The sequence below is a fragment of the Xenopus laevis genome, chromosome 8S (genome assembly GCF_017654675.1).
Source record: "Xenopus laevis strain J_2021 chromosome 8S, Xenopus_laevis_v10.1, whole genome shotgun sequence".
Taxonomy (NCBI): domain Eukaryota; kingdom Metazoa; phylum Chordata; class Amphibia; order Anura; family Pipidae; genus Xenopus; species Xenopus laevis.
The window spans coordinates 37,191,128-37,217,050 of record NC_054386.1 but is presented as its reverse complement, the minus strand read 5'-3'; the positions used below and the strand labels follow the sequence as shown (position 1 = coordinate 37,217,050).

Here is a 25,923-nt window from a genome sequence, read left to right as displayed (position 1 = left end):
CAAGTTCCATATTCCGAACTATATGTTATTTAGGTTTTTCCAGTTGAGGCATGCCTTATCCGCTCAAGTCACGGGCCACTCCGTTGACACATCCTCGAGACGCATAGAAGACGGGGTACACAACCCTCAGCTAACTAAACCACTGTCTATGTTTTATGCCCAACTACTTTTGTCTTACTCATTCTCAGACCTTACTCCTCTTCGCCACTGGTCACAAGACATTCCTTGTATAACTGAGGATATTTGGCTAGATGTTCTAGACTCACACCAAGAGTATTTGGTTGCGGCTAGAGACAAATTACTGCAATTTAAGGTTCTGCACAGAACCTATCTCACTCCCTCCAGACTACATAAAATCTCAATGCAATACTCAGAAGAATGCCCCAAATGCCACCAGACCCCGGCAAATTTTATGCACATGTTTTGGTCATGTAGCAAAATACACCAATTCTGGAACTCGGTTACCGATTACACATCTGAGGTTATAAACATCCCAATTAAACTTGACCCGTTGATTATGTTGCATAACCAAGTGGAGGATTTGGCCCCAACAAGGGCAATTAGAACTTTCTTAGCAATTTTATATACTACGGCCAAAAAATGTATAGCTATGAAGTGGAAGGCCCAAGACCCCCCCTCACTTGTCATGTGGCAGAAGCAAGTTAATTCAGCAATTCCTCTTTACAAGATGATATATATTAGAAGAGGGTGCCCTGAAAAGTTTACAAAGACATGGGACAAATGGCTAGAGGCTCAACCAACTCTCACAGTATAAGGTAAATTATGAGATTACATGTGGAGTATACGGGGATATAGCTATTCCTAATCTTGGATAATCCCCCCTGTGATCTACTAAATGGTCACCTCAGATGGTACAGCGATGCAAGGAACCACACAAAGTGTCACTGATTCCCTCATGTTCTTTAGTCGGATTAAGCAGGTGTCAAAATCCCTCCCTGTTAGTTTAGTTAAGGTATAAGTATGAGTTCTTGAGGCAAATTGGGTGAACAACTCGTTGCATATACAAACTCCTTATTCATCTTGATACCCACTTGCCTAATAAACAGGGTAGACACTGCAAGGCGGTAGAATAGTTGGAACTTACAAATTGTATGTTATGCCTGCTAACATTGTTTGTACTGTATTCACTTGTAATGTGACTTTGCATTACCTACCTGTGTCACACTGCTGTTATTCTGATGTACTTAATAAACTTGAATTGTTAAAAAAAAAAATATATCTGAATATGGGTGTTACCACCTTTTCTGGAAAAAAAATAGCGGCATTCCTATATATTTATCTTTTTTCTCTATTAACATTGGGATCAACCATAATTTTTACTGCCCAGGCCGGTAAAATCCCGGCCAGGTGGCAACCCTACCTGCATCTAATCATAATATATTGTTCCTTTACATCATTATCAAATTCTCCAATTGCACAACAATAAGCTTAAAGGTGGCCATAGACGTAACAATTACGATCTTTCTTGGAAAAGATCTTTCCAAGAAAGATCATTTGTTTCAGTACACTCGTGTAGAGCTGAATCGTCAGATATACAGGTAGAAATACAGGTAGAAACAATAGAATATTACCTGTATCTGACGATTCAGCACTAACAATGGACGATGTTTTCCGTCCAGCACGATCTACGAGCCTACCGATATCAAAGTCTTCTCCCGATATCGGTCAGCTCTTTTCTCACAATACACACAACGAATATCGTATGAAAATGAGTTTTGTACGATATTATATGTGCGTCTATGGCCACCTTAAGATTTTGTGCAGACTGAGAACAGCGACACAGGCAGTAAGGTGGGAGGGCTGTTCTCCTGCTACAGCAGAGTTCAGCCTGTCAGTTCTGTGACCATTTCCTTTAGGAAAGTGAAGAGACACTCCCAACTCTAATTTCAGCTTAGTGTCTGACCTGAGAGGTTCTTTCTGCAGCTCTGATATAATGTTTTAGCAGGTAGAATGCATTCAAAACTTTTTTTTCTGCATCATTACATAGTTTGAGTAAAGATTAATCATATAACTGAAAGCACTGCGTATCTTGACAGCGCTATATAAATAAATGATGATGATGATGAATATGAAGGTTATATAAAATGTCTCCTTTTAAATCAACATTTATTATGATGTTGAGAGTGATATTCTGAGACAATTAGCATTTTTTTTAATTATTATTTGTGGTTATTGAGTTATTTAGAAGCTCTCCAGTTTGCAATATCAGCAGACTGGTTGCTAGGGTCCAATTTAACCTAGCAATTATGCACTGATCTGAATAAGAGACTGGATTATGAGTAGGAGAGGCCTGAAAAGAAAGCAATAACAATATATTTGTAGCCTTAAAGTGAATTTGTCTATTTAGATGGGGGTCAGTGACCCCCCCCATCTGAAACCCAGAAACGTCAGAAGAACAAGGCATATAATTAAAAAATTATAAAAAAGAAAAAATGAAGGCCAATTGAAAAGTTGCTTAGCATTAGCCATTCTGTAACATACTAAAAGTTAATCGCCCCTTTAACCCTTGAATCTTAAGACTATTATTCTACTGATGTGTTTGTAGGCTGTTACTATGTAAGTTGCTTATATGGATTCATGCATCACCTTGTAGAATTGCTGATATCCAGCAACACTCACCATTGGTTTTCCAACTGGCATTCCTCCCATTTGGTTATGAGGAAGTGGAGGTACTCCGAATTGGTTAGGTCCGTAGCCTGAAACTATAGAGGTAGCAGTCAGTACATTAACAGGCATTAAGAAAATATAATATGTGGAATATGATTCTCAAAACATGTGCTGTCACTGGACAGTGATTTAATGACACCTGCCATTCTTCAAAGGCTAGTATATATAAGACTGGGTCACCATTTATTTCCATTACCAACATACCCATCTGAAACAGTAGTGTGTGATTTATATGGTTTCTAATTTAACTATTAGGATTTACAGAAAGGCTCTTGGCTCATTCCTTGTATATTTAATGACATATGCATCCAGCTCTAAAAGCTCAGAGTAAATGGAAATAAAATACATTACCTATGGGACTAACAAACCCTGGACACTCACCAACATATGGAGATGGATTAAGTGGTTGCGGCCTCTGCTTAGTTGCTACAGAATAATAGTCCACAGCTTTCTTGAATCGTTCTATTTTATCTTCTGTCCTGGACTGCAGATCAAAATGAAAGAGGACATACATAATACTAGATTATATATATATATATATATATATATATATATATATATATATATATATATATATATATATATATATATATATATATATATATATATATCTATATATATCTATATATATCTATATATATCTATATATATATATAGATATATATAGATATATATATAGATATATATATATATATATATAGAGATATATATATATAGAGATATATATATATATAAAATATTACTAATACATTTTACAAATGGATTCCAAAGCATAAGTTATCTTTATACCACTGCTCACCTGTGAGTGCCTAAAGATTTCCTTTCCCACTCCATCCAGATTAGATGCATCTTTAATAGATCCCACATATTCAGAAACAGCTTTAATCACCACATCACAGGGTGGAAGGACAAGTTGGTGAGCACGGACCTGCAACAAGAGGACAGTTTAGGATTGACTGAGCACAGTAGTAACTGTAATCATTTGTTAGAAGAAGCATTCAGATCCTGGTAGGTCCTTCAGTAGCCATGAAGTTAGATTTCCCTTGAAAGGACCAGTAACATCAATCTTTTTTTTAAAAAAAACATTCGTTATTATACAACAAAAAAAAACACCAACACATATTAAACTTTAAAATCGCAAAATCTTTATTTAGAAATAACTAGCTGAAACTCCGCTTGCGCTCCTCTTCAGAAAAGGCGACGATCCATCGTGTGACGCTCAGTTTCTCCTCCCTGGCTATCTCCTATTAAGAAGGCAGGGAGGAGAAATCGAGCGCCGTGCCATGGATCACCCAATCGCCTTTTCTGAAGAGGAGCGCAAGTGGAGTTTCTGAGCAGTTATTTCTTTTTATTTAAAAGATAACTTTTTTATTGAATATAAAAACAAACATTCAGCCAAGACCATTACAGTTCTGGGTCTTTAATAGGTGGAATCGATAGTGAGTGATACATCAGTAGAATATAAACAATATAACAATACAGTAAGAAGTAATCTACAAAATTAGAGAGAATTTTAGTTTAGATCCACCAGATTTTTTCATATTTGGACTGCGTCCCTCTGGCTTCATATGTGAGTTTTATTAGGGGGATAGTGTTATAAACCAATTGTTTCCAGGTCTGGACCGTTGGGGGTCGGGCCACATCCAGTGCATGGCTATGTTTTTCCTTGCGTAGAATAGAAGTGAGCGGTATCTATTTCTAGCATATTTGGACACTACAATATCATCTAGAACTCCCAGGAGACAAATAAGTGGAAAGACAATTGTTGGAAAATCTGTTCTGTTAGTACTCTGAGAATTTTAGTCTAATACCTTGTTATTGGGGGGCAGGACCACATCATGTGGTAGAAGGTTGCTGGGGAGGTATTGCACCGGGGACAAGAGGGGTCAGGTTCCCTTTCAATGACATGCAACTTGCTTGGGGTTATATACAATTGGTGAATTGTCCTATATTGGACTATCCTATCCCTTGTTGAGATTAAGTAGTTATAGCTGTTGTCGGTGGCTTCCTCCAAGTCCTCTTGGGTTAATTGAGGAATATCCATTAGCCAATGGGCTTTTGATGTCTCAAAGGGCTTGGCTCCTGTGGCTAGAATGGTTTGGTATAACTGTGAAACAAGTTTAGGGGTGTCCTTGTATGCAGAGTTTGCTCTATAGTTAGGAATCGTATGGGTGGAGTCAAAGTGTTGAATTGTGCCTGGAATGCATGTCGGAGCTGGAAATATCTATAAAAATGAGGTTTATCATTCTGGCATTTAAGAGATAATTGTTTGTAGGTAAGGAAGGTGGAGTCTATAAGGAGGTCGTCTAAGTATTTCAGGCCATGATTTGGCCAATATGTGAAATCTTGGAGTTGTCTGAAGTGTGGGAGATATGAATTGACCCATAAAGGAAGTCTAGGTGATAGTAGTGGAGGAGATAGGTTGTGTAATTTAAGGGCTGATCCCCAGATTTTATGTGGGACTGTGAGAGGGGATGGGAGGTTTGATTCGATAAGTTGCTTCTAAATAAAGACTTTGCGATTTTACATTTTACATTTTTTAAAAATGTTTTGATGTTACTGATCCTTTAAGAAAGGTCTTATGAAATGGAAAACAAACTCAGACTGAAGGCACAGAGATTTGATGTTTTATATACTATACCAGGGAAACACAATGTTATTTATGAATCTATGCTTATTATAAGCTTAAGGAGTCTATAAGTCTTCAAACATTTGTTCATCCTTTATAATAGTTGTATTCTAGAATAAAAAAAAACCAAACTCCCCTGTCATGTGAGAGTTAACATGAAATTCACTTCCAAATCACCTTCAAAGATGCAAGGGGGTGGTCTGGCCCAAGCAGGCTCCAGTGAAATGCTGCTAGATCCTCATCAGGAAGGATATGATTACCTGGAGAGAGAGAAGAGACTTGTCTCCGCCATATTAATTTAAAAAATGGGGGGGGGGGTTATGGATTAAAATCCATTAGGCATTAAGCACAGGGGTTCACTGCAGTTCTTCCTAATAATATCTTTACCACATGCAGGTTCTTCCCATTCTGGTGACTGAAGTAAGATTGTGAGAGTGTGCTTTTTATAACAACAGTTGCAGAGAAAAAATAGCCCTATGTCAGTGTCAGGCAATCTATGGAGAGTGTTACGGCCAGTGGTCAAGATAGATCACAGCTCCACAAACCCTCCCACTGTTTTCCCATACACCGCATGACAATGGAAAGAGAGCCGATTAGAACAAGAAATATGGATAATCGGAGCTGCACCTTGTTACAGGGCAGGGTGGTAAAATCATACTGGATGGTTTTGAATGGGTTTAAGGTTTTACACAAAGGATATTAACAGTGGGGTTCTCCATTAACGTCAGGTAGCAGACTGTATGCAATATTTAGACACCCACATGCAGCTACGAGATTGCTGTTGGTGCTGTTTTTTTACTATCACTCCTACACGGCCATACACGGGCAGATTAAAACTGCAGATATCAGTCCTTTAGACCAATTCGGCAGCTTATCCATAGTTACATAGTTAAATCGAGATGAAAAAATTCCATCAAGTCCAACCCCTCCAAATGAAAACCCAGCATCCATACACACACCCCTCCCTACTTTCACACAAATTATATATACCCATACCTATACTAACTATAGAGTTTAGTATCACAATAGCCTTTCATATTCTGTCCCGTGTGTGGGGGGTCTCCCGAATCGATATTAGGCTAAAACTCGGCCAGATATTGATCCGGCAGGTTTGATTTTTCCTGTGAACGAGGACTGCATGAGCTACTTGATCCTACGACCTTCGTATAATCCGATCCTTTGGCCCTAGGGATTAACCCGATGTTGTCATGCTGTTGGTGGGCATATCGGGGAAAGACCTCTCCAAACGAGCGGATCTTATCATGTCTGGCCACCTTTACTCAATTACAATACGACAAGATAAGAATGCAAGAAAAGACGTACTGGGGTTCATTTATCGACACTGGGGAAATCTGATCAGTAATCCATTGCAACGGGTGCTTTACTTTTTTCAGCCAGCTGCAGATAGAACAATGAATGCAACAATTAAATTCTGTTCTGTTGATGGGCTGCTGGGGATGATATCACTCCAACTTGCAATGCAGCAGTGTGACTGAAGTTTATTAGAGCACAAATCATGACTGGGGGCACCTGGGAAATTGACAATATGTCTAGCCCCATTTCAGATTTCAAAATTAAATATAAAAAAATCTGCTTGCTCTTTTGAAAAATTATCTCTGTACAAAAGTCTGCTGCAGCACCACTATTAACTCTTTAACTCTTTCTTTTCTTTTTAGAAATAAAATGCTTCCCATGCCAGTATCCCTTTAATGGTGAATAATGTAATAGTCCTTTTCAAAGACAAGCTCTGTCATCTCAGAGTCATTACTACAGAAACAGGGTTGGAAAACTCACATGTAGGCAGCTGCTACATTTATATAAAAATGCCTTTCAATAAGGGGGGGGGGAATACAGTAGTTGCAGAAAGGGTAAACACAAATGGCAGGATATGATTAGTTGCACAAGGGAGATAAAGCCTAAAAAAAATTAAAGGGATATTGTCATGGGGAAAAAACGTTTTTTCAAAATGAATCAGTTAATAGTGCTGCTCCAGCAGAATGCTGCACTGAAATCCATTTCTCAAAAGAGCAAACAGATTTTTTTATATTCAATTTTGTAATCTGACATGGGGCTAGACATTTTGTCAATTTCCCAGCTGACCCATGTCATGTGACTTGTGCCTGCACTTTAGGAGAGAAATGCTTTCTGGCAGGCTGCTGTTTTTCCTTCTCAATGTAACTGAATGTGTCTCAGTGGGACATGGGTTTTTACTATTGAGTGTTGTTCTTAGATCTACCAGGCAGCTGTTATCTTGTGTTAGGGAGCTGTTACACAAACATCCCACAGAACCCCAGGGCAGACCGATTCTGTCTGGTAATGATTCCCTCCTCCAACCATTAGCCATATTTGTGGACAATTATTTGGGGCCAATAGTTCAAGAACTCCCCACGTGTCTACGTGACACTACAGATTTCTTCAATAAAATTTCTCATATTACATTATCGGAAGGGGAGGAAATTGTACCATGGATGTTTCTAGCCTATACACATGTATACCCCATAATGAGGGCCTTGATGCAGTTGAGCAACATCTACATAGAAAACATCCACATGAACCTCATTTTGTTTCATTTTTATGTTTATTGCTGCAAACAGTTTTGACCAAAAATTATTTTCGATTTGATACTCAGTTTTTTCTACAGAAACAAGGTACCAACATGGGTGCAAATATGGCACCTAATTATGCAAATATTTTTATGTATAATTTTTAGGAAAAAATAATTTTACAAAATGAGATGTTCTCACAGTACATTTTTTGGTACTGTCGTTATGTGGACGATATATTCTTTGTCTGGAAGGGGACACAAGAAAAGTTAATGCAATTTTCAAAGTATGGTAATAGAACACATAACACCATCAAATTTGTCCTCCACTATGACAAAAAGCAGGTAGAATTCTTAGATGTGCGTATTAAGAAGGAGAATATAAGTTTATCTACCACTTTGTATAGAAAATCTGTGGATAAAAATAGCATGCTTCGCTCGCTATGATAGTTTTCATCCGCCAAATACCATGTTAGGACTTCCTAAAAGTCAACTAATGAGATGTAAACGTATAGCATCCAATGAAATTGAATATAAGGAGAAGAAAGATAGTATTATAAATATGTTTAAAAACAAAGGCTATCCCCGTACAGTACTGCAGAAAGCAGAAAGGGAAGTAGAGAGATTACCAAGAGAAACATTGCTTACCACTAAAGATGAAAGGAAAAAGATTGAAAGAATACCGTTTGTGACAACATATGATATACATTCTAAGAAGGTGAGGAAGGTGATAAAGAAATACTGGCCAATAGTTATGAATGATCCCTCTACATGTACATTTTTTAAAGAATATCCATTATTTGCATATAAGAGAGGTAAGAATGTGGGGGATATTCTAGTTAGGTCAGATATTAAATCCCCAAAAGTTGAGAAAGAACGGTTTTTAGGGAAACCTGTAATAGGGACTTACCCTTGCCTATCCTGTCAGAATTGTAACAGTATCATTAAAGGAGAAACAGTGTTACATCCTACACAAGGAAACCAAATTAAATTACAAGGTTACCACACGTGTATGTCGAAAAATGTGGTGTACTATCTGAAATGCCCATGTGGCAAAGGGTATGTTGGAAAAAGCAATAGGATGGTGCGGATAAGATTGAACGAACACCGGAGTACAATCCGCAACCCCGAATCTAAAGTGACATCTGTTAGCCAGCATTGGGCAGATTGTAAGCATAGTGTATCCCAGTTAAGATGGCAGGTGCTTGAAGAGGTTAAATTGGGATATACTGATAATGATAGAAAACTCCTACAAAGGGAAGCATACTGGATATGGAAATTGGGTACATTGTCCCCAAAGGGCTTAAATGAAAATTGGGGATTACAATGTTTTCTATAAGTGTGAAATGTGTCCTTAATATATTTATTCTACCTCCACAGTTGCGGAGAAGGATGAAGTTCTGCATTGTACAAGTGAGATAGAGATGTCCTTCTCTGTATCGTAGTCAGTGAGTAATTAATGGCTAAAAACATATGTATGTCTGTTGCAGTATTTGTGACAAATATATTTTTGCATATAGGTTTTAGGTATAAAATCTTTTGATAGTTTTTGTTATGAATTTTCTACTTTTCTAATTTTTCTAATATTTTTTTTAATATTGTATAAATTTATATAAATTATAATGCACAAAATGGAAGAACTCACCATGAACTTATTATATGGATATTTATTGCAAACAAATGGACTTTTTATAGCTAGTTGATGTTGTTAGAGACTTTTGGATCATTATAAATTTTCACCAATAGAGGTCACTGTTTTGTTTCCTATAAAAGCTGCATAGCAGCGTAATTGCACTATCACTGAGGAAGGGACAGGTGTTCCCGAAACGTTTGATTGTAACTGCAGTGTCTGGTAGCACCATGGAATAAATTGGGATCACCCCTATTGCAGCATACTAAGGTATTGGCGTTTTTTTGTATTTAGCTGTTATCTGGTTACCTTCCCATTGTTCTTTTGTTTTGCTGCTGGAGGCGAAAAGGGAGGGGGTGATATCACTCCAACTTGCAGTACAGCAGTAAAGAGTGATTGAAGTTTATCAGAGTCACATGACTTGGGGCAGCTGGGAAATTGACAATATGTCTAGCCCCATGTCAGATTTCAAAATTGAATATAAAAGAATCTGTTTGCTCTTTTAAGAAATGGATTTCAGTGCAGAATTCTGCTGGAGCAGCACTATTAACTGATTCATTTTGAAAAAAAAATTTTTCCCATGACAGTATCCCTTTAAGGACAAGGATAAAGTGAATGTATGTGTGTGGTCAAATAGCACTGTAAAGAAAGTTATAGAGAACATGGCACATCTTTTTCCTCCCATAAGTGTAACAGAACACCAAAGCAAACAACAAAATGTTTGTCAATTCAATCTTCAGGAAATGTAAGAAGTTGGCTAATGCAATAATTGGGACCTGCAAATGTATTCACAGAAACCAGCAATTTCTACAGAAATGGATTGGGTGCGGGTATCAATTTGGAGTGGATTTGTGTATGTCCGCAGAGCAATGGCTGTTCCTTTGATAGAAGCTAGTATATGAATATATGCATATATCATATCTTAATAGAAAATTCTTTAAGCTAATCAAAAGGCAAAAAAAATCATGGAAGATTGTAACCTATGGCACAACTAGACATTGTGTCATTTTCACTGCTGCCACTTTATCTACTTACCTAAGAGGGCTGCAAAAATTGGAAAGTGGCTCATCTTTAGGCCAAGCTGCTTGGCAACTTCCTGCATTAAAAACTGGTTGGTGGTCAAATTCTTCCCATTCCAACTGAGTTTGAGGGCATGGGAGCTGTAGTATGAGGGGATGTTACAGAGTGCATACTCAGAGTCATGAGCGATCAGTCCATGAAAGCCATTCTCACGAAAGAAGGATACTACCTCCAGGTGATGGTCTTCCAAGCTCTGAAATACCTGCAATGCAGAAACAGTGTTTCAGTAAAAGTAATCAATAAAGGTTATTCGATGTTAAGCCTAAAAACTGCAGTCTCTTATCAGCTCCCCATGCAAGGCACGAAGCTTCATGCACAGGATTGGCACATAACTCAGATATCACCTATGGCCCAGTAAAATTGAGAATGTGGAGCTCAGGTGGGACCAAGTAAAAGGGCTGATCATGACACACATATGGAGCTTGACAAGGAAGCATAGGCCTTTACTGCATATCTGTGCTGGTAACATCACCATGAAGAACATTATTTCTATGCCAATCCTTTTTCATCCATAAGATGTGATTTAAAACCTTGAAAGTTTTAATACTGTGTCACGTTGGAACTGGTACATATTAGCTATGTAAATTAGGTGGATAGCGTTTCAGCTTCCACCACTGAGAACCAAATGATGGAAAAGGCTGGAGGTAAATGGCGACTTCCTAGTTCTTCCAAGCAATCATGGGGAAAAAAAGAGGGTCGCTAGAGTGCTGCATTTCCAAGCCTTTTAAGTTTAGGAATTCTGAATCCCACTTGAAAGGGGATTCCTTAAGAATCAAGACTAAAACAGACCCACAAGCACCACCTGGTCTCACCATGCATGTTCTACAATCACAAACATCTTCAAAGTAGCCTATCACTTTTCATCTTACGTTTGTGTCTGCCAAACCAACCAAAGCAAATAGAGCATACTGAACTACAATTATTCAAGGGGAGCCAAGGGTTCCACCTGCTAGTTTGAGAACTTCTAGATCAAGGGGGCATACAAGAATCCATTGCTGAATCCTGCCAGCCAGCAGGTAAGGTACATGTCAATGCCATCAATGTATGTAGCAATCATTGCCATTTAAAAAAAATATATATATATATTATAAAGGCTTTCAAAAGGAGCCCAAGAAAGAAGGGAGGATCCTAATTTTGCATAAACACTAGCCAGTAAAGGCAAAGTCCAATAAAGGTAGCCAAACACGCATTGATATTATTGGCAGAAGACTTTGATATTGGTCAGCTTGGTGATTGGGTGCCTTTGAAGGCACCTGAACATCGCCCACTGTTGGTGCTGAATCATCAGATACAGGTAGAATTCTATTGTTTCTGCTTGTATATATGACAATTCAGCTATCCACGTGTGTGTTGAAACAAATGATCTTTCTTGGAAAGATCTTTTCCAGGGAAGATCGTTATTGTTATATCTATGGCCACCTTAAGACTTCTTGATGGCCAATCTTCTCAGAAAGAATGGGAACAGTATGGGAACAATAAAGTCAGTGTTCCTGGTCGTTAACTTCCGAATGGATAGCACTCACGACGTGATGCAAGTGCCCCTGTACTTGCCGTTATAAGTGATACTAAATACATATATGTACTAAGAAATCAGAAGATGACATGGGAACTAAATACAGGTATGGGACCTGTTATCCTTTCTCAGGACAGAGGGGGTTTGCCAGTTAACGGATCTTTCCGTAATTTGGATCTTCATCCCTTAAGTCCACTAGAAAATAATGAAATAAACCCAGTAGGCTGGTTTTGCTTCCAATAAGGATTAATTATATCTTAGTTTGTATCAAGTACAAGCTACTGTAAAATGGAGTCTATGGGAGACAGACTTTCCGGATAACTGGTCTCCAGATAACGTATACCATACCTGTACCGGCTAACAATATTTCTTGTGTATAGAAAATGAAGCTGTATGTGTACACAAAAAAAGTCTGCATTCAAATATTTTATTTCTATAAAATATATTTGTAGCACTCTTAATTTGCATGAGGGTAATGGCAAAATTGCCTCATGAGGAAACTTCGGAAATCGAAGTACCGTGAGTGCATTGGCGCTGGCGTTTTGTCAATATAGCAGGCGGCAGGCAGGGGGAAGGCAGTTCGGGGAGATCATCGTCCCGCAGAAGAGGCGACTAAATCTCCCCGAATCTGCACGAGTGCTTGAACCCTAAGACCTCAGACCTCATTTTCTGATTTCACTGATTGTAAAACGTCCAGCAAATAAATTGTAGGAGTATCCTATAGACCCCCTAATGTAAGTGAGGAGGAGGAGGCTAAGAAAAGGCTGCTAGTTTGGAAAAAGTAATGATAATGGGTTATTTTAATTACCCAGATATTGACTGGAGCAACAGTAGAGCCAGGACAGTAAATGGGAACATGTTTATAAACTTGTTACATGACAATTTTATGGCACAGGTTGTTGATGAGCAAACCAGAAAAAATGCTATACTGGATCTATTGACCTCTAATGACCCAGAATGTATAGCGAATGTGCAAGTAATTGAACACCTGGGTAACAGTGCCCATAATGTGATATCATGTAATGTCTGGTGCAGAAAATAAATATACACTGGAGCAACAAAAACCCTGAATTTCCTAAAAGCTACTTTTAGTGCCTTGAAGGCTGCCCTTCAGAGCAGATTGGGGCATTATGTTTTCATCAGAACAGAAGTGGTTGTCATTTAAAATGATATTAAATCGTGACTGTTTTTCCCTTAAGTAAATGTAGAAGCACTAAGAATCACCCTATGTTGCGTAATATAGAAGTAAAGGAAAGAAGAGAAAGTCATTTAAAGGAGTACTAAACCCTAAAAATTAAAATGCCATATATTATATACTGAACTTATTGCACCAGCCTAAAGTTTCAGCTTCTCAATAGCAGCAATGATCCAGGACTTGTCACAGAGGGTCACCATCTTGGAAAGTCTCTGTGACACTCACATGCTCAGTGGGCTCTGAGCAGCTGTTGAGAAGCTAAGTTTAGGGGTTGTCACAAATTATCAAGCAGAAAATGAGGTTGGTCTCTAATATAAGCTGATGCTAGAAAGGCTGATTATTAAATTCTGATGCTAATTGCACTGGTTTCTGTGCTGTCATGTAGTAATTATTTGTATTAATTACTAATCAGCCTTATATTGTAACATTTCTATTCTATGTGTACTGTATATTGTGAGTGGGCCCCTAAGCTCAGTAAGTGACAGCAGCACAGAGCATGTGCAGTGAATCAGCAGAAAAGAAGATGGGGAGCTACCGGGGCATCTTGGGAGACACAGATCTTTACTGCTAAAGGGCTGTGATTGCATAGGGCTGGTACAGAAGCACAAAATTTAGTACTTTAGTTAAGCTTTAGTTCTCTTTTGACAAGTCTGTGTGGACAGAAGCTTTATTTAATGAATATTAACTATAATAAATGTTTTAAAACCGCAATCTGGAAAGTATAGATAGGAAATGAGGAGCACTTTGCGGCAGAGGCCAAGACTAACCCCAAAACATTTTTAAAGTATATTAATAGTAAAAAGATCTGGGTTGAGAGTGTTGCTCCTTTAAACCAGTATGGTTTTAACAGATACGGTCTTGAGCTTTATTAGAAGGGGCATCGATTTGTGGGAGGAGGGGATTATTCTTCCCCTGTACAGAGCACTGGTAAGGCTCAATCCAGAATATGTCGTACAGTTTTGGTCTCCAGTGCTCAAACAGGACATTATTGAATTAGAGAGGGTACAGAGAAGGGCAACTTAGCTGGTAATAGGTATGGAAAATCATAGCTATGAGGGAAGACTGGCCAAGTTCATGCTGGAGAAGAGGCGCTTATGGGATGATATGATACCTATATATAAATATATAAGGTGATCATATAATAATCTCTCTAATGCTTTATTTACCAGTAGGTATTTCCAAGTGACACAAGGTCACCCATTCCGATATTAGGAAAGGAGGGTCTCTCTAAATATTCGGAAGGGGTTTGTTACAGTGAGAGCTGAAGATGTAGAGTTTTATCTCTGAATCATTTGTACAGACTGATACATTAGATATCTTAAATAAGGGGTTGGATGGCTTTTTAGCAAGTGAGAGAATACAGGGTTATGGAACATAGAACATAGTACAAGTTGATCCAGGGACTGGTCCGATTGCCATTTTGGAATCAGGAAGAGATTTTTTCCACTCTGAGGCAAGTTGGAGAGGCTTCAAATGTTTTTTTTGCCTTCCTCTGGATCAACTAGCAGTTAGGCACGTCATATACAGACATAAAAGGTTGAACTTGATGGACGTGTCTTTTTTCAACCTAACTTACTATGTATAATCGTGTCCTCTTCCAAAGGAGAACCCCAACATTGACAATCTCCCCTCATAATTTAAATCTTTCATCAGTTTAATTAGTTGAGTTGCTGTCTCTGCACTCCAGCTCATACAAACTGCACTGCATACTCCAGGAGAGGCCTTACCAAGGACCTAAAGAGGCCTTATGGTTTTATCCCTAGTTAATGCCCCTTTTAAGGCAAGACAGCACTTGATTTGTTGTAGTAGCCAGTGTGTTATACTATTTCACATTACCTAAAATTACACAGCTTGTTATCCACAAAAACCCCCAAGTCCTTTTCAATAAAGGATGCTCCAAACACCAGTGTGAAATATATCTGCTCAAGTATAAAGTGGGTAGTGAGTGCTCATAACTGAAAAGTAGAACTGAAACCAGAGAATATTCTGTACTGAATTGCAACTCACCAGAAAATTGCAGTGTACTGCATTCTTGGTACAAGTGACAGCTCTCCCAGATACTCTGCTCATCTAAAGTGAATGCTCTGGAACTTTTTAGATGCTTGCAAACAGTTGCAATGGTTTCTATCATTTTACCAGGGATACAGGAGGCTTTAAACTACACTCATTGCCTACAAACATGACAATAATCCCATGCTAGCTCATTAGTTGGCATCATAGATGGTCTGGAAATAAGCCCCATGTTCATAAATTTTGTGTTTTCTTTTATATTTCCGTTTTTCAGTGAGAAGTGTATTAAAATCCCTACATAGTACAGGCATGGGACCTGTTATTCAGAATGTTCAGGGCCTGGGGTTTACCGCATAATGGATCTCTCTGTAATTTGGATCTTTATACCTTAAGTCAACTAGAAAATAATGTAAATAAACCCAATGGGCTGGTTTTGCTTCCAATAAGGATCAATTATATCTTAGTTGGGATAATAGAAACTACTGTTGTATTATTACAGAGAAAAGGAAATTCTTTTTTAAAATTTGGATTTGGGAGATGACCCTTCTGTAATTTTTTTTTTTTATAATCTTTTATTTTTCAAAAATAGATACATTAACAGAGGATAACGTAAATATCTTTTCCAGTATAGAACAGTGAAAGTAGAACACATCAGTACAATTCCATGTAGTATAACATACATTGAACTTATTGTTTTGCTCAAGGTTGCAGAAACGAATCCCATGGGGCCCAAATTTGCATATGTCTCTCTACCCGACCCTTCTGTAATTTGGTGCTTTCTGGATAAAGGGTTTCCGGATAACTGATCCCAAACCTGTTCTGTATATAAAGTTACTTGCAATTCAATGGAGCATGTACATCTGACTTTTTACCCATAACTTGGTACTATATCTGCTGAAGGTTCACCTTTCAAACATTTTTTCAGATTGTTCTCCAGAAATAAAGACTTTTTTCAATTGCTTTCCTTTTTTCCAAAATTGAAGTTTAAAGTTGAATGTTCCTGTCTCTGGTGTTTCAGTCTGGCAGCTCAGTAATTCAGGAGCAGATACTAAACGGTTACAATTTTGCAACATTTACTTGATACATGCTGCAGAAATATATAGAAGAAATTTTTCAACTAAATGTATCAATGTAACATTTTAAAGACTCTGGGAGAACCCCCCCCCTCCCAGAGCTGCTTTAGTAAGAAGAAAATTAGAACGGTCACACATAGAAAATCGAAAGTAATTGGAAAAAGTCTTTATTTCTGACGAATTGTCTGAAACCAACTGAAAAAAAAGTGTTGGAGGTGAACAACCCCTTTAAATGCAAATATAAAACTCATGCTTACCCAGGTATGATGGTTACTCCAGCAAAAAAAACTGAAGAACAATAATAGTAAACCTATGCAAACTAGAGACTGCCAGACATATGTAGTAAATACACAGTGTTTTGCTGTACATATTTATCTTTGCTGCATTACTACAGGTATGGGACCAGTTATCCAGAAAGCGCTGAATTACGGAAAGGTCATCTCCTATAGACTCCATTTTATCCAAATAATCCAAATTCTAAAAAATAATTATTTCCTTTTTCTCTGTAATTATAGAACAGTACCTTGTACTTGATCTAAACTTAGACGTAATCAATCTTTATTGGTGGTAAAACCAACCTATTGGGTTTATTTAATGTATAAATTATTTTCTAGTAGGTTAAGGTATGAAGATCCAAATTATGGAAAGATTCATTATCTGGAAAGTACCAGGTCCTAAGCATTCTGGATAACAGATCCCATACCTGTACAGGTATTAAAACAGAATCTTACTGGATCAGTCATAGCTAGTGCAGTTTTTAGAGGGTTCCAGATGAGCTTGTGCAAAGGCAAATTATAGGCACTTTAAATCAGGATGTACATTCCCTTTGTCAAAAGATGGTCAGTAACACAGTGGCCAATGTTCAAGCCAAGATGATCGCTCATGCGTGCACAGAAGTCAGAACACCAACACAATGAATCGTGAAACACTAGATTTTGTATGCAGGGGGAAGCACCCGCTTGCTCTGCAGGCAAAGTTTTTAAAAAGTGCCTAGAGCCTGCAGAAATACAGAGGGTTGTACTTGGGTATTGTGCGCAGGAAGCCATTTTCGTGGTTACAAGTGACAGCTGCTAGCACTGATCTGATAAGAGAGACCCATCTGAAAACTCAAATGAAACTGAATATTTGTGCAGGATTAACTTTAGCACAAAGCAGCACTCACATGCGGGATTTTCGTTTCAGTTTCTCAGCAAGAACGGGCCCATAAAACATGTATTGTTTCCTAAATCTATTGCTGGTCAGAATAATGTGCTTTAATCGTTTTAATAGGACCCACAGAGTTCTAGCCTGGTTAGAAAAAGCACTTATAGTTTTTAATAATTACTGGCTATATGGGTGTCAGGTGCCTGCTCAGTATATAAACACGCCTCAATTCTCAATCACCCCACGTTTCAGAGACCCACGTGCAATTACATTTTCTTGCATCACTTTAATAAGAGGCCATTAAACTTTTATTAGAACAGCCAGCAGCAAGAACAACCAGTGACTGGAGAGGGTCACCAATATTTAAGTCAGTGGATATCACACAGAATGGAGAGCAGAAATGAGAACTGATAAAAGAGAACTAAAAATGTCATATTTCATATAATTAAGTTATTGCGCCAGCCTAAAGCTTCAGCTTCTTAATAGCAGCAATTATCCAGAACTTCAAACTTGTCACAGGGAGTCACCATCTTGGAAAGTGTTTTGACACTCACATGCTCAGTGGGCTCTGAGCAGTTGTTAAGAAGCTAAGCTTAGGGGTCGTCACAAATTATCCAGCAGAAAAGGAGGTTGGTCTGTAATATAAGCTGATGCTACAGGGCTAATTACTAAAATTCTGATGCTAGTTGCACTGCTTTCTGTGCTGCCATGTAGTAATTATCTGTATTAATTACTAATCAGCCTTATATTGTGACATTTATATTCTATGTGTACTGTATATTTTGAGTGGGTCCCTAAGCTCAGTAAGTGACAACAGCACAGAAAAAATGCAGTGAATCAGCAGAAAAGAAGATGGGGAGCTACTGGGGCATCTTTGGAGACACAGATCTTCCCTTGTAAAGGGCTGTGGTTGCCTTGGGCTGGTATAAAAGCCCAAAACATAATGTATAACATTAGCCTACTTCTCCTTCCCCTTTAAGCTGGCACTCATGCTTTAGTCCTTATTGGGTCTAGCTTTTCCTTTTGACTCTGTGTGTGCGCCAGGGGTGAGAACAAACAGCTCAGCAATAACTGTGGGTGAGACTGCAGCCTATAGCATGTGTTGCAAAGGACTAAATAAAATCATCATTCTAAGTCCACAGGTTGCGTGTATTATCCACTTCAAGGCCACAAGTGCCAGTGCCAATGCAAACCAATCAAAATTGTAATTATCTCCACTCAGATGGATAACCCAACAATGTAAAATGAGAAAAGCCATCAGCTCTTACTGAACTACAACTCAGCACTGAAGGGGGTTGCAGCAAAGCCGAAGGGCCCCAACTTTATGCCTGTGCAGACCATGACGACCGCAATAACAGAAAGATAAAGGTTACCAGATCATTTCCAAGCATAAACTACAAGCATGCCTTACTAGCAACCAGTATGCCCTGCCTATAAAAGGGCTGCATTTGCTTTCCATTTTTTTGGAGACAAGTGCAGGCCATCTGCCTTTTGCTTAGTAACCAGCTGCAGCCTAATTTGAACCAGTACATTGCTAAACAGAGGGCGCATTTTGAAGGCTTCCACTTGAACAGATACGGCAGCCCCAAATGCATTCCTTTAGGGCAGACACACACAGGCACATTTGGGGAGATTAGTCTCCTGGCAACAAATCTCCTCTTCTTCGGGGCAACTAATCTCCCCGAACTGCCTTCCCGCCGGCTAGAATAAAAATTGTCAGTGGGATTGCACTCTGAGCACTTTATTTTCCGAAGTCGCCCAAGGTTGCCTCACGGGGAAACTCCCACCGGCGATTTTCATTCTAGCTGGTGGGAAGGCAGTTTGGGGAGATTAGTCGCTGCCAGTGTATCTCTGCCCTTAAAGAGCACCACATGGAAGTTGCTGTCTCCTAGCAGATGCTCCTCTGGGATTTGCCAGAGGTTACAATGTGACAACCAGGGCCAGGCACAGAGGGGCTGCTGTAAGATGCCATAGACACTCACTATTTAATATGCTGCTGCTGGTGGGGGGGGGGGGCTGTTTGGGCCTCTGGGTAGTTGAAATGCCACGGTCTATTTTGAATCCCAATGCAGGCCTGGCTAGGGACACCATTTATCTTGCTGGCATCAGTGAGTCTCATGATATAGGGCAAATGAAAGGATTCATCCGCCCCTCCCCATGGGCCTGTTACCCAAGAGCCCCTAGCTGTTACCCAGCATGCCTCACGGTGTAATAAAGGGCTAATAAGCCACACTTCAGTTATCGGGGTATATAGGAGAGGGTCACTGCACAGCCCTGGTTACCTTGACACGGAAGCGGATCATGGCCAGGCGGATACAGTGAGCGAGGCAAGCGGGTGGTAGGAACCAGGCCCGGGGGGGCGGGGTGCCCTTGTTCCCGACGTGGCTGACTATAAGCTGAGCCGTCTGCCTCTCTCCTTGCGCTTTCCGTGCCCATTCGGGCAGCCTTTCTTTAGCTAGCGTGCCGTTGAACATGGCTACGAGCTCCAATCCGCCCTGGTACAAACAGGCCTGAGACAGTGCTGCCAAGTAGCCCAACATGGCGTTCCACTGGCCACCGCACACCCAGTCCGTCTGGTAGCCGCCATAGAGACGCTGCAAGGCAGAATCGGCGTCCACTAAGACTCGGCAGGGCGGGGGAGCAGCAGGGGAAGGAGGCGGCGGAGGAGCCGGTGGGTAACCCCCGGGTGAGAGGCCGGCCCTGTGCTGCTGTCTGGCTACGGTCCTGGCCAATTTCAACAGGTCCACGGGCACCACGGCCCCTGGGCAGCGCTTCTCCAGGAACTCCTGGAAGCCCTGCACCCCCATGGTGCCGAACGGAACAGGGGTGAAGACAAGCACAGGGACAACTGTGGGCGGGGAAGGCAAGAGGAAACCCCTCCAAGTGTCCCGGGCTGCTAGGTGCCGATTATGTAAGAAAGGCGATGTCCTGCTATGACTCGGGAGCCTTCCTTACAGTAGTATGACAGTGGCTGAGGGTCCCTGCGCGGCACAGGCCGCCATCTTAATCGCCTTCTTCTTCAGCGGTTCTTACTGCTACGCCCCGGGCTCCCCCTCCTACTCTGAAGCGCTTACTAAGGCGCGGTGCATCATTGGATGTGTAGTACCCAAAGCTGTATTGGCAAAGACAAAGTAACGTCGCTCGGACTTTATTTCCCAGGGTTCAACCGCTTCCAAACTCCTCCCGCCACCTGTGTGGAGTTTCTTCGTACAACCGTTCTCCCATTAGAACCACTATTGCTCGTCTCTAGTGTTCCCTAATCACTTTAAAGCCGCACTTCGCCACACCGCAAAAAAATAAAATAAAAAATCCTTCACTCGCTATAGAGGAGCACAAGAATAGGGGTTCGGAATCCGTCCCGCATAAGAAACCACGCGCTACTGCATGCTGGGAACTATAGTTTTATCCAGCGCCTGTGGCCACCGCTTACCAGCTACGGGAACAATAGATTCTAACTACATTTCCCGGCAACCCCCGCGCTGGGCACCATCCATTCTAAACGCCTAAACAAAAAAGACAAAGAAAAGCCACAACGTTTTTGTCCCTGATTTCGTTTATGGAGTCTATTTTCGTGTCGAAACCTCTTTCCACCGACTTTTTTTTTTTACCCCGAGCCGGTCTCGTTTTATAATCTGTTGAGGTAGCCTGTCGCTGTCAGGCAGGCGCTGAACAAAATGGTGGGGAGGAGGCATTTCATTCAAAGTTGGCAGCCACTGCCAGACCTTGCGCCGGCCCTCTATAAACTGCGAAACGCTATATCTCTAAGGCCAGAAGCACCCCTGTCGATTAAAAGGTTATACATTAAAAAATAAGAGAGAAAACTGTGACTTATCAGATGTAATAGTTCGCATGCCCCACCCCCATGTCTTCACGTAAATGAGTCTGACCCGAAGAGACGGAGTCCCAGCCAAACAACTTATCACCTCCATACAACCAGGGAATGGCACAGCCAAAAGAGCAATTTCTCTTCACTGTAAATTGTAACATAAAATTTTAAAAAAATCCCCAGACTGGATCATTGTCCTAAAGATATGGATTGTGCATTGGTAAAACACTGGTCAGCTCTACTGCCAACCTTGCAACATTGTCAGACTGGGTAGTTTGGGCCCTCTAACATAAGAAGCACCGGTGGTGTACATGCACACTCCCAACGAACACCGACCTGCATAGGGTTATAACTCTATCCACCCTTGTCTGAAAGCCGCCAGGTGATTTTTTTTCCAGTGTCGGACTGGGACACCAGGGGCCCACTCTCAGTAATATTCTTCCTCTCCTCACTCAACCTCTATTCTCCTAGTCGCAGTGGGCTAGTCCAACACCATATGCGAATAATTTAGCACCATGATCAGCGCCATAGGAAACAGTTGGTCGCAGCACCCAATAGGCACGTGCGTGCACTAAACAGGCGTGTTCGCGCATAGGGCCGCACACGCCAGTGAGGCGGTAGAAGGCAGGGAAGGTGCGCCTGGTGCCACCCCCAGCTCTGCACTCTAGGCACGTGCCTTCCTGTAGTTACAGCCCTGACAGTGATCCCCAACCAGTGGGCTGGAAGCAGGGGATTATTTTTGAATTCCAGGCTTGGAGGAAAGTTAGGAGGTGGGTATAAAACCAAACAGAACCACCAAACAATCACAGCCCTTATTTGGCACTCCCAGTTGCTCCCCAACTCTTTTTACATTTGAATGTGGCTCTTGGGGGGGGGGGTGAAAGGGCTCAACCCTGGTCTATTATATACAGAAGCAGTGTCAGTTATAAAATCAATTAACCAATTGAGCTACAATGCAGAGAATCCGTCATTGAGAAGCAATCTTCATAGCCAATAATTTATGCATTATTCTCTTTGTACAAGGACATTGCTCCCAGTCAAAAGCTAGCCCCATGATGATAAAGCCCAGGAAGCCTGGATCATGTGAAATACTGAATAGCAACTCAAGTTCCCTGCATGTAGAGATGCAGTACCCAATATAACTCATTTGGGGTGGTTTGTATAATTTTCAAGAAGACTATCAAGCTCTTGGAAAGCAGGGTGCTCTCCAATCCCCTGAAGAGTTGCATATATTAATTGGGTTTGCAGCTGTACAACCCAGGCATAAGAGATTAGCAATGCAGTGGAGTACCAGGTTGTGTTTGGACCCTAGAATATTTGTTTTATGCCTCAGTGACATCATAAGACTGTTGGTTAAGAAAATTACACTACTGCTTTGCTTTAAGGGGTTGTTCACCTTTGATTTACCTTTTAGTATAATGTAAAGAGGGATATTCTGAGACAACTTGCAATTGGTTTTGATTTTTTATTATGAGCTTTTGGAGTTATTTAGCTTTTTATTCAGCAATCTGGTTGGTAGGGTTCAAATTACCCTAGCAACCATGCATTGATTTGAATAAGAATAGGTGAGGGCCCAAAGAGAAAGATTAGTAATCAAAAAGTAGCAATAGCAATACATTTATAGCCTTACAGAGTATTTGGATTTTAGATGGGGTCAGTGACTACCATTTGAAAGCTTGAAAGAGTCATAAGAAAAAAAGGCAAATTATAAACTATAAATAATGAAGACCAATTAAAAAGTTTCTTAGAATGGGCCATTCAACATACTAAAAGTTAACGTTAAGGTGAACTACCTTATGGCAGTTAACATGGTACCCTACCAGGCTGTACCAAGCTAGTGTACAGCACTCCCCCCAAGAGCCACATTCAAATGTAAAAGAGGAAGAAAGAAAAGAGCAAGATGAGCTTTCCCGACGACACATCTTTTGTGTCCCTTTTAGGTAATATATATCATGCATCTGTTCAAACACGATCAAGGTACCATACTCATTTTAGGGTCCACAAGCCATTTGTCCCAAAGTTTCCTAAATTTTTCAGGGCATCCATGGGCAGCATATGTCAGTTTTTGCCTAGGGAGGGTATCATCAACTAGTTTTATCCTGAAGCTAAGTGTAGGAGGTTCTGAAGCTTTCCAAGTCACTAAAATAGCTTTCCTGGCATAGTGGAGAAGCTGTTGTAGGCACAGTCTATCACTGGAGGGGATGGTAAGTCCTTCAAGTAGTCCAAGGAGGCAGAATTCCGGTGTCCTGATGTTGGGTAGTCTCAGGTATATATTAATGTACCTAAGTATTGTGGCCCAATATTGTTGGATCTTAGGACAACCCCAGAAAACATGAAGGTAGGTACCAGCTTCCACATTACATTTAAGACATACTTCTGGATGACCCTGATACATACGTGCCAGCCTGTGTGGGGTTAAGTACACTCTGTTTAAGAATTTGGTGTGAATAAAGCAATCTCTGACACAAACATTGGTTTCTGGAATTTGTTCAAGTATAACTGCCCATGCTTCCTCATCTAGTGATGGGAAATCAGAGGCCCATTTTCTACACACCTGTCATATGGGGTTAAAGTTCCCTTGTAGGATGATTGCATAGAACCAGCTAAGGGGCTTGGTCATCTCTGGTCTACGGAGGTAGTGCTCTAAGGTTCACTCAGCTACCTGTGGGGCCCCCTCAAGAAATTGGGCCTGGAATGCATGCCTTAGTTGCAAGAATCTTAAGAACATCTGGTTGTGTAGACCATATTCCTCCTTCAGCTGAGTGAATTGTTTCAGCTCACCTGTCCCAACTATGTCTCCTAGGTATTTCACATTGGCATTGGCCCAGAAGCTAACCTCTGGCAAGGCTCTGAATTCACCTAGGAAATTATAACCCCAGAGTGGTGTCCATTTAGACCAGGTATAGGATTTTTTATACCCAGTTTTCTGAAACACTTGGGTCACCATTGTCATGGGGGGGTCATTAAGAACACCGCTGCGAATCCTCTATACAGCTGGTTGGCTACAGCTACGAGGGAAGAGATAACTGCAGCCTCTACAACTGTGGCCTGATTGTTAGGGTCCGGTTGGAGCCACCACCATGCATATACCAATTGAATAATAGATTTGAATGTCGGGAAAGGCTAGGCCCCCTTCTTTACTAGGGCCTGTAACATTTGCATGCTTATCATAGGCCTTTCTCCTGCCCAAATAAAGTCTCTGATATATGCCACAGGCTGCTTAAACCACGCTTTAGTGAGTGTAACGCATAAAGGAACTTCCGCAGGAATATAATTTTTAAGATATTGACCCGGCCTGGAAGGGATAGGGGTAAATTAGCCCAATGCTGTAATTTAGATTTCAGGGATCTGACAATTGGGGCTAAGTTTTGTTCTGGGGTCTTTGTGAATTATAAAGCCCAAATAGGTGAATGGGGAGACCCATTAAAGTTGTGTATTTTGGTCCCTTTGAATGCCCGGGTCTATTGGAAATATAATTGATTTCCCCCAGTTGACCCTAAGGCCTGAGAGCGCTCCAAACTCTGTAATCTCCGGCAGGAGTATTGAGAGGGAATTTTTCGCATTGGCAAGGTACACCAGCATGTCGTCTGCATATAGCGAGATTTTCTCTTCCAGCCTCTGTATTTTGAATCCCTCAATATTAGGGTTGTTTCGTATTCTAATGGCTATTGGCTCCATAGCCAGTGCAAAGAGCAGAGGCGACATCGGGCACCCGTCTTGTGCCTCTTGCCAATACGAACTCCTGCGACAGTTCCGCATTCAGCAATAGTCTGGCACTAGGAGAGTCATATGGAGCTTTTAACCACTTAACTCGTCTTCCAGCCCATATCTGGTCAAAAGTGTCCACAAGTAGGGCCACTCCACAGTGTCAAAAGCGACACGACTACTCTTTCACCAATGACCATGCGTGGCCCACATATATGTGAAGCCCTGTTTGGCATAAACCCTGTTTGATCCAGGTGGATCAGGTTTTCAATAACCCTTTTCAGTTTATTTGCGAGTATTTTGGCTTTGACTAATATTTTTATATCAGAATTTAACAGAGAAATGAACCGATAGGATGCACATTTCTGTTGGCTTATCATCTTTGAGTATAAGGGTAATTGTAGCCAACTTGGAGCTATCTGGTAGCTGAGTCCCTTATGAGATTGCATTAAAAAAATGAACTGCGCTTGGGCCCCAAGATATCTTTATTTACCTTGCACCATTCAATGGGAAGCCCGTCTGGACCTGGGGTCTTAGTACTCAGTTAAACTGTATTTTAAAAGCCTCCCTAACCTAAACGTGGCTAATCCATTTTGGAGATAGCCTCCATTGCTGCTGTCTACTCCTTCCTCCCAACGGCAAATCTACCTGAGGCGGGGCATGGCCAGAGCATATTCTTGGGATGAAGAAGGAGATGGATTTTATTATAGGTAGGGCTTAGGGAGATGCAACGGCCAAATCTATCTGGGACAGTGCTGAGGTAGACGTGGTATAACACGAATATTGCTTTGCTGTTGGATGTGACCACCTCCACACATATGTTAAATTTGTTGGCTTTACTTTGTCATTCATACCCCTGACATTCAAGGATATACGTTTAAAGACTAAT

The 25,923-nt window shown here is 40.7% G+C and overlaps 1 protein-coding gene across 2 annotated transcripts in view; it reads right to left on the bottom strand.

The window, feature by feature from the left end:
- Positions 1–23,855, bottom strand: part of LOC108699995 (constitutive coactivator of PPAR-gamma-like protein 2) — a 43,993-nt gene extending 20,138 nt beyond the window's left edge. Inside the window, exons 1-6 of one of the 2 annotated variants that reach the window (XM_018232803.2) lie at positions 19,786–23,855; positions 10,525–10,771; positions 5,495–5,577; positions 3,488–3,616; positions 3,070–3,172; positions 2,641–2,723 (exon numbers count right to left, since the gene is read on the bottom strand). In XM_018232803.2, the coding sequence (XP_018088292.1) occupies positions 2,641–2,723; positions 3,070–3,172; positions 3,488–3,616; positions 5,495–5,577; positions 10,525–10,771; positions 19,786–20,310 (1,170 nt within the window). In that variant the 5' untranslated portion in view covers positions 20,311–23,855. The remainder of the gene's footprint in view (positions 1–2,640; positions 2,724–3,069; positions 3,173–3,487; positions 3,617–5,494; positions 5,578–10,524; positions 10,772–19,785) is intronic. The other variant, XM_018232804.2, reaches the window with a different exon arrangement.
- Between the last annotated feature and the right edge of the window lie 2,068 nt (positions 23,856–25,923).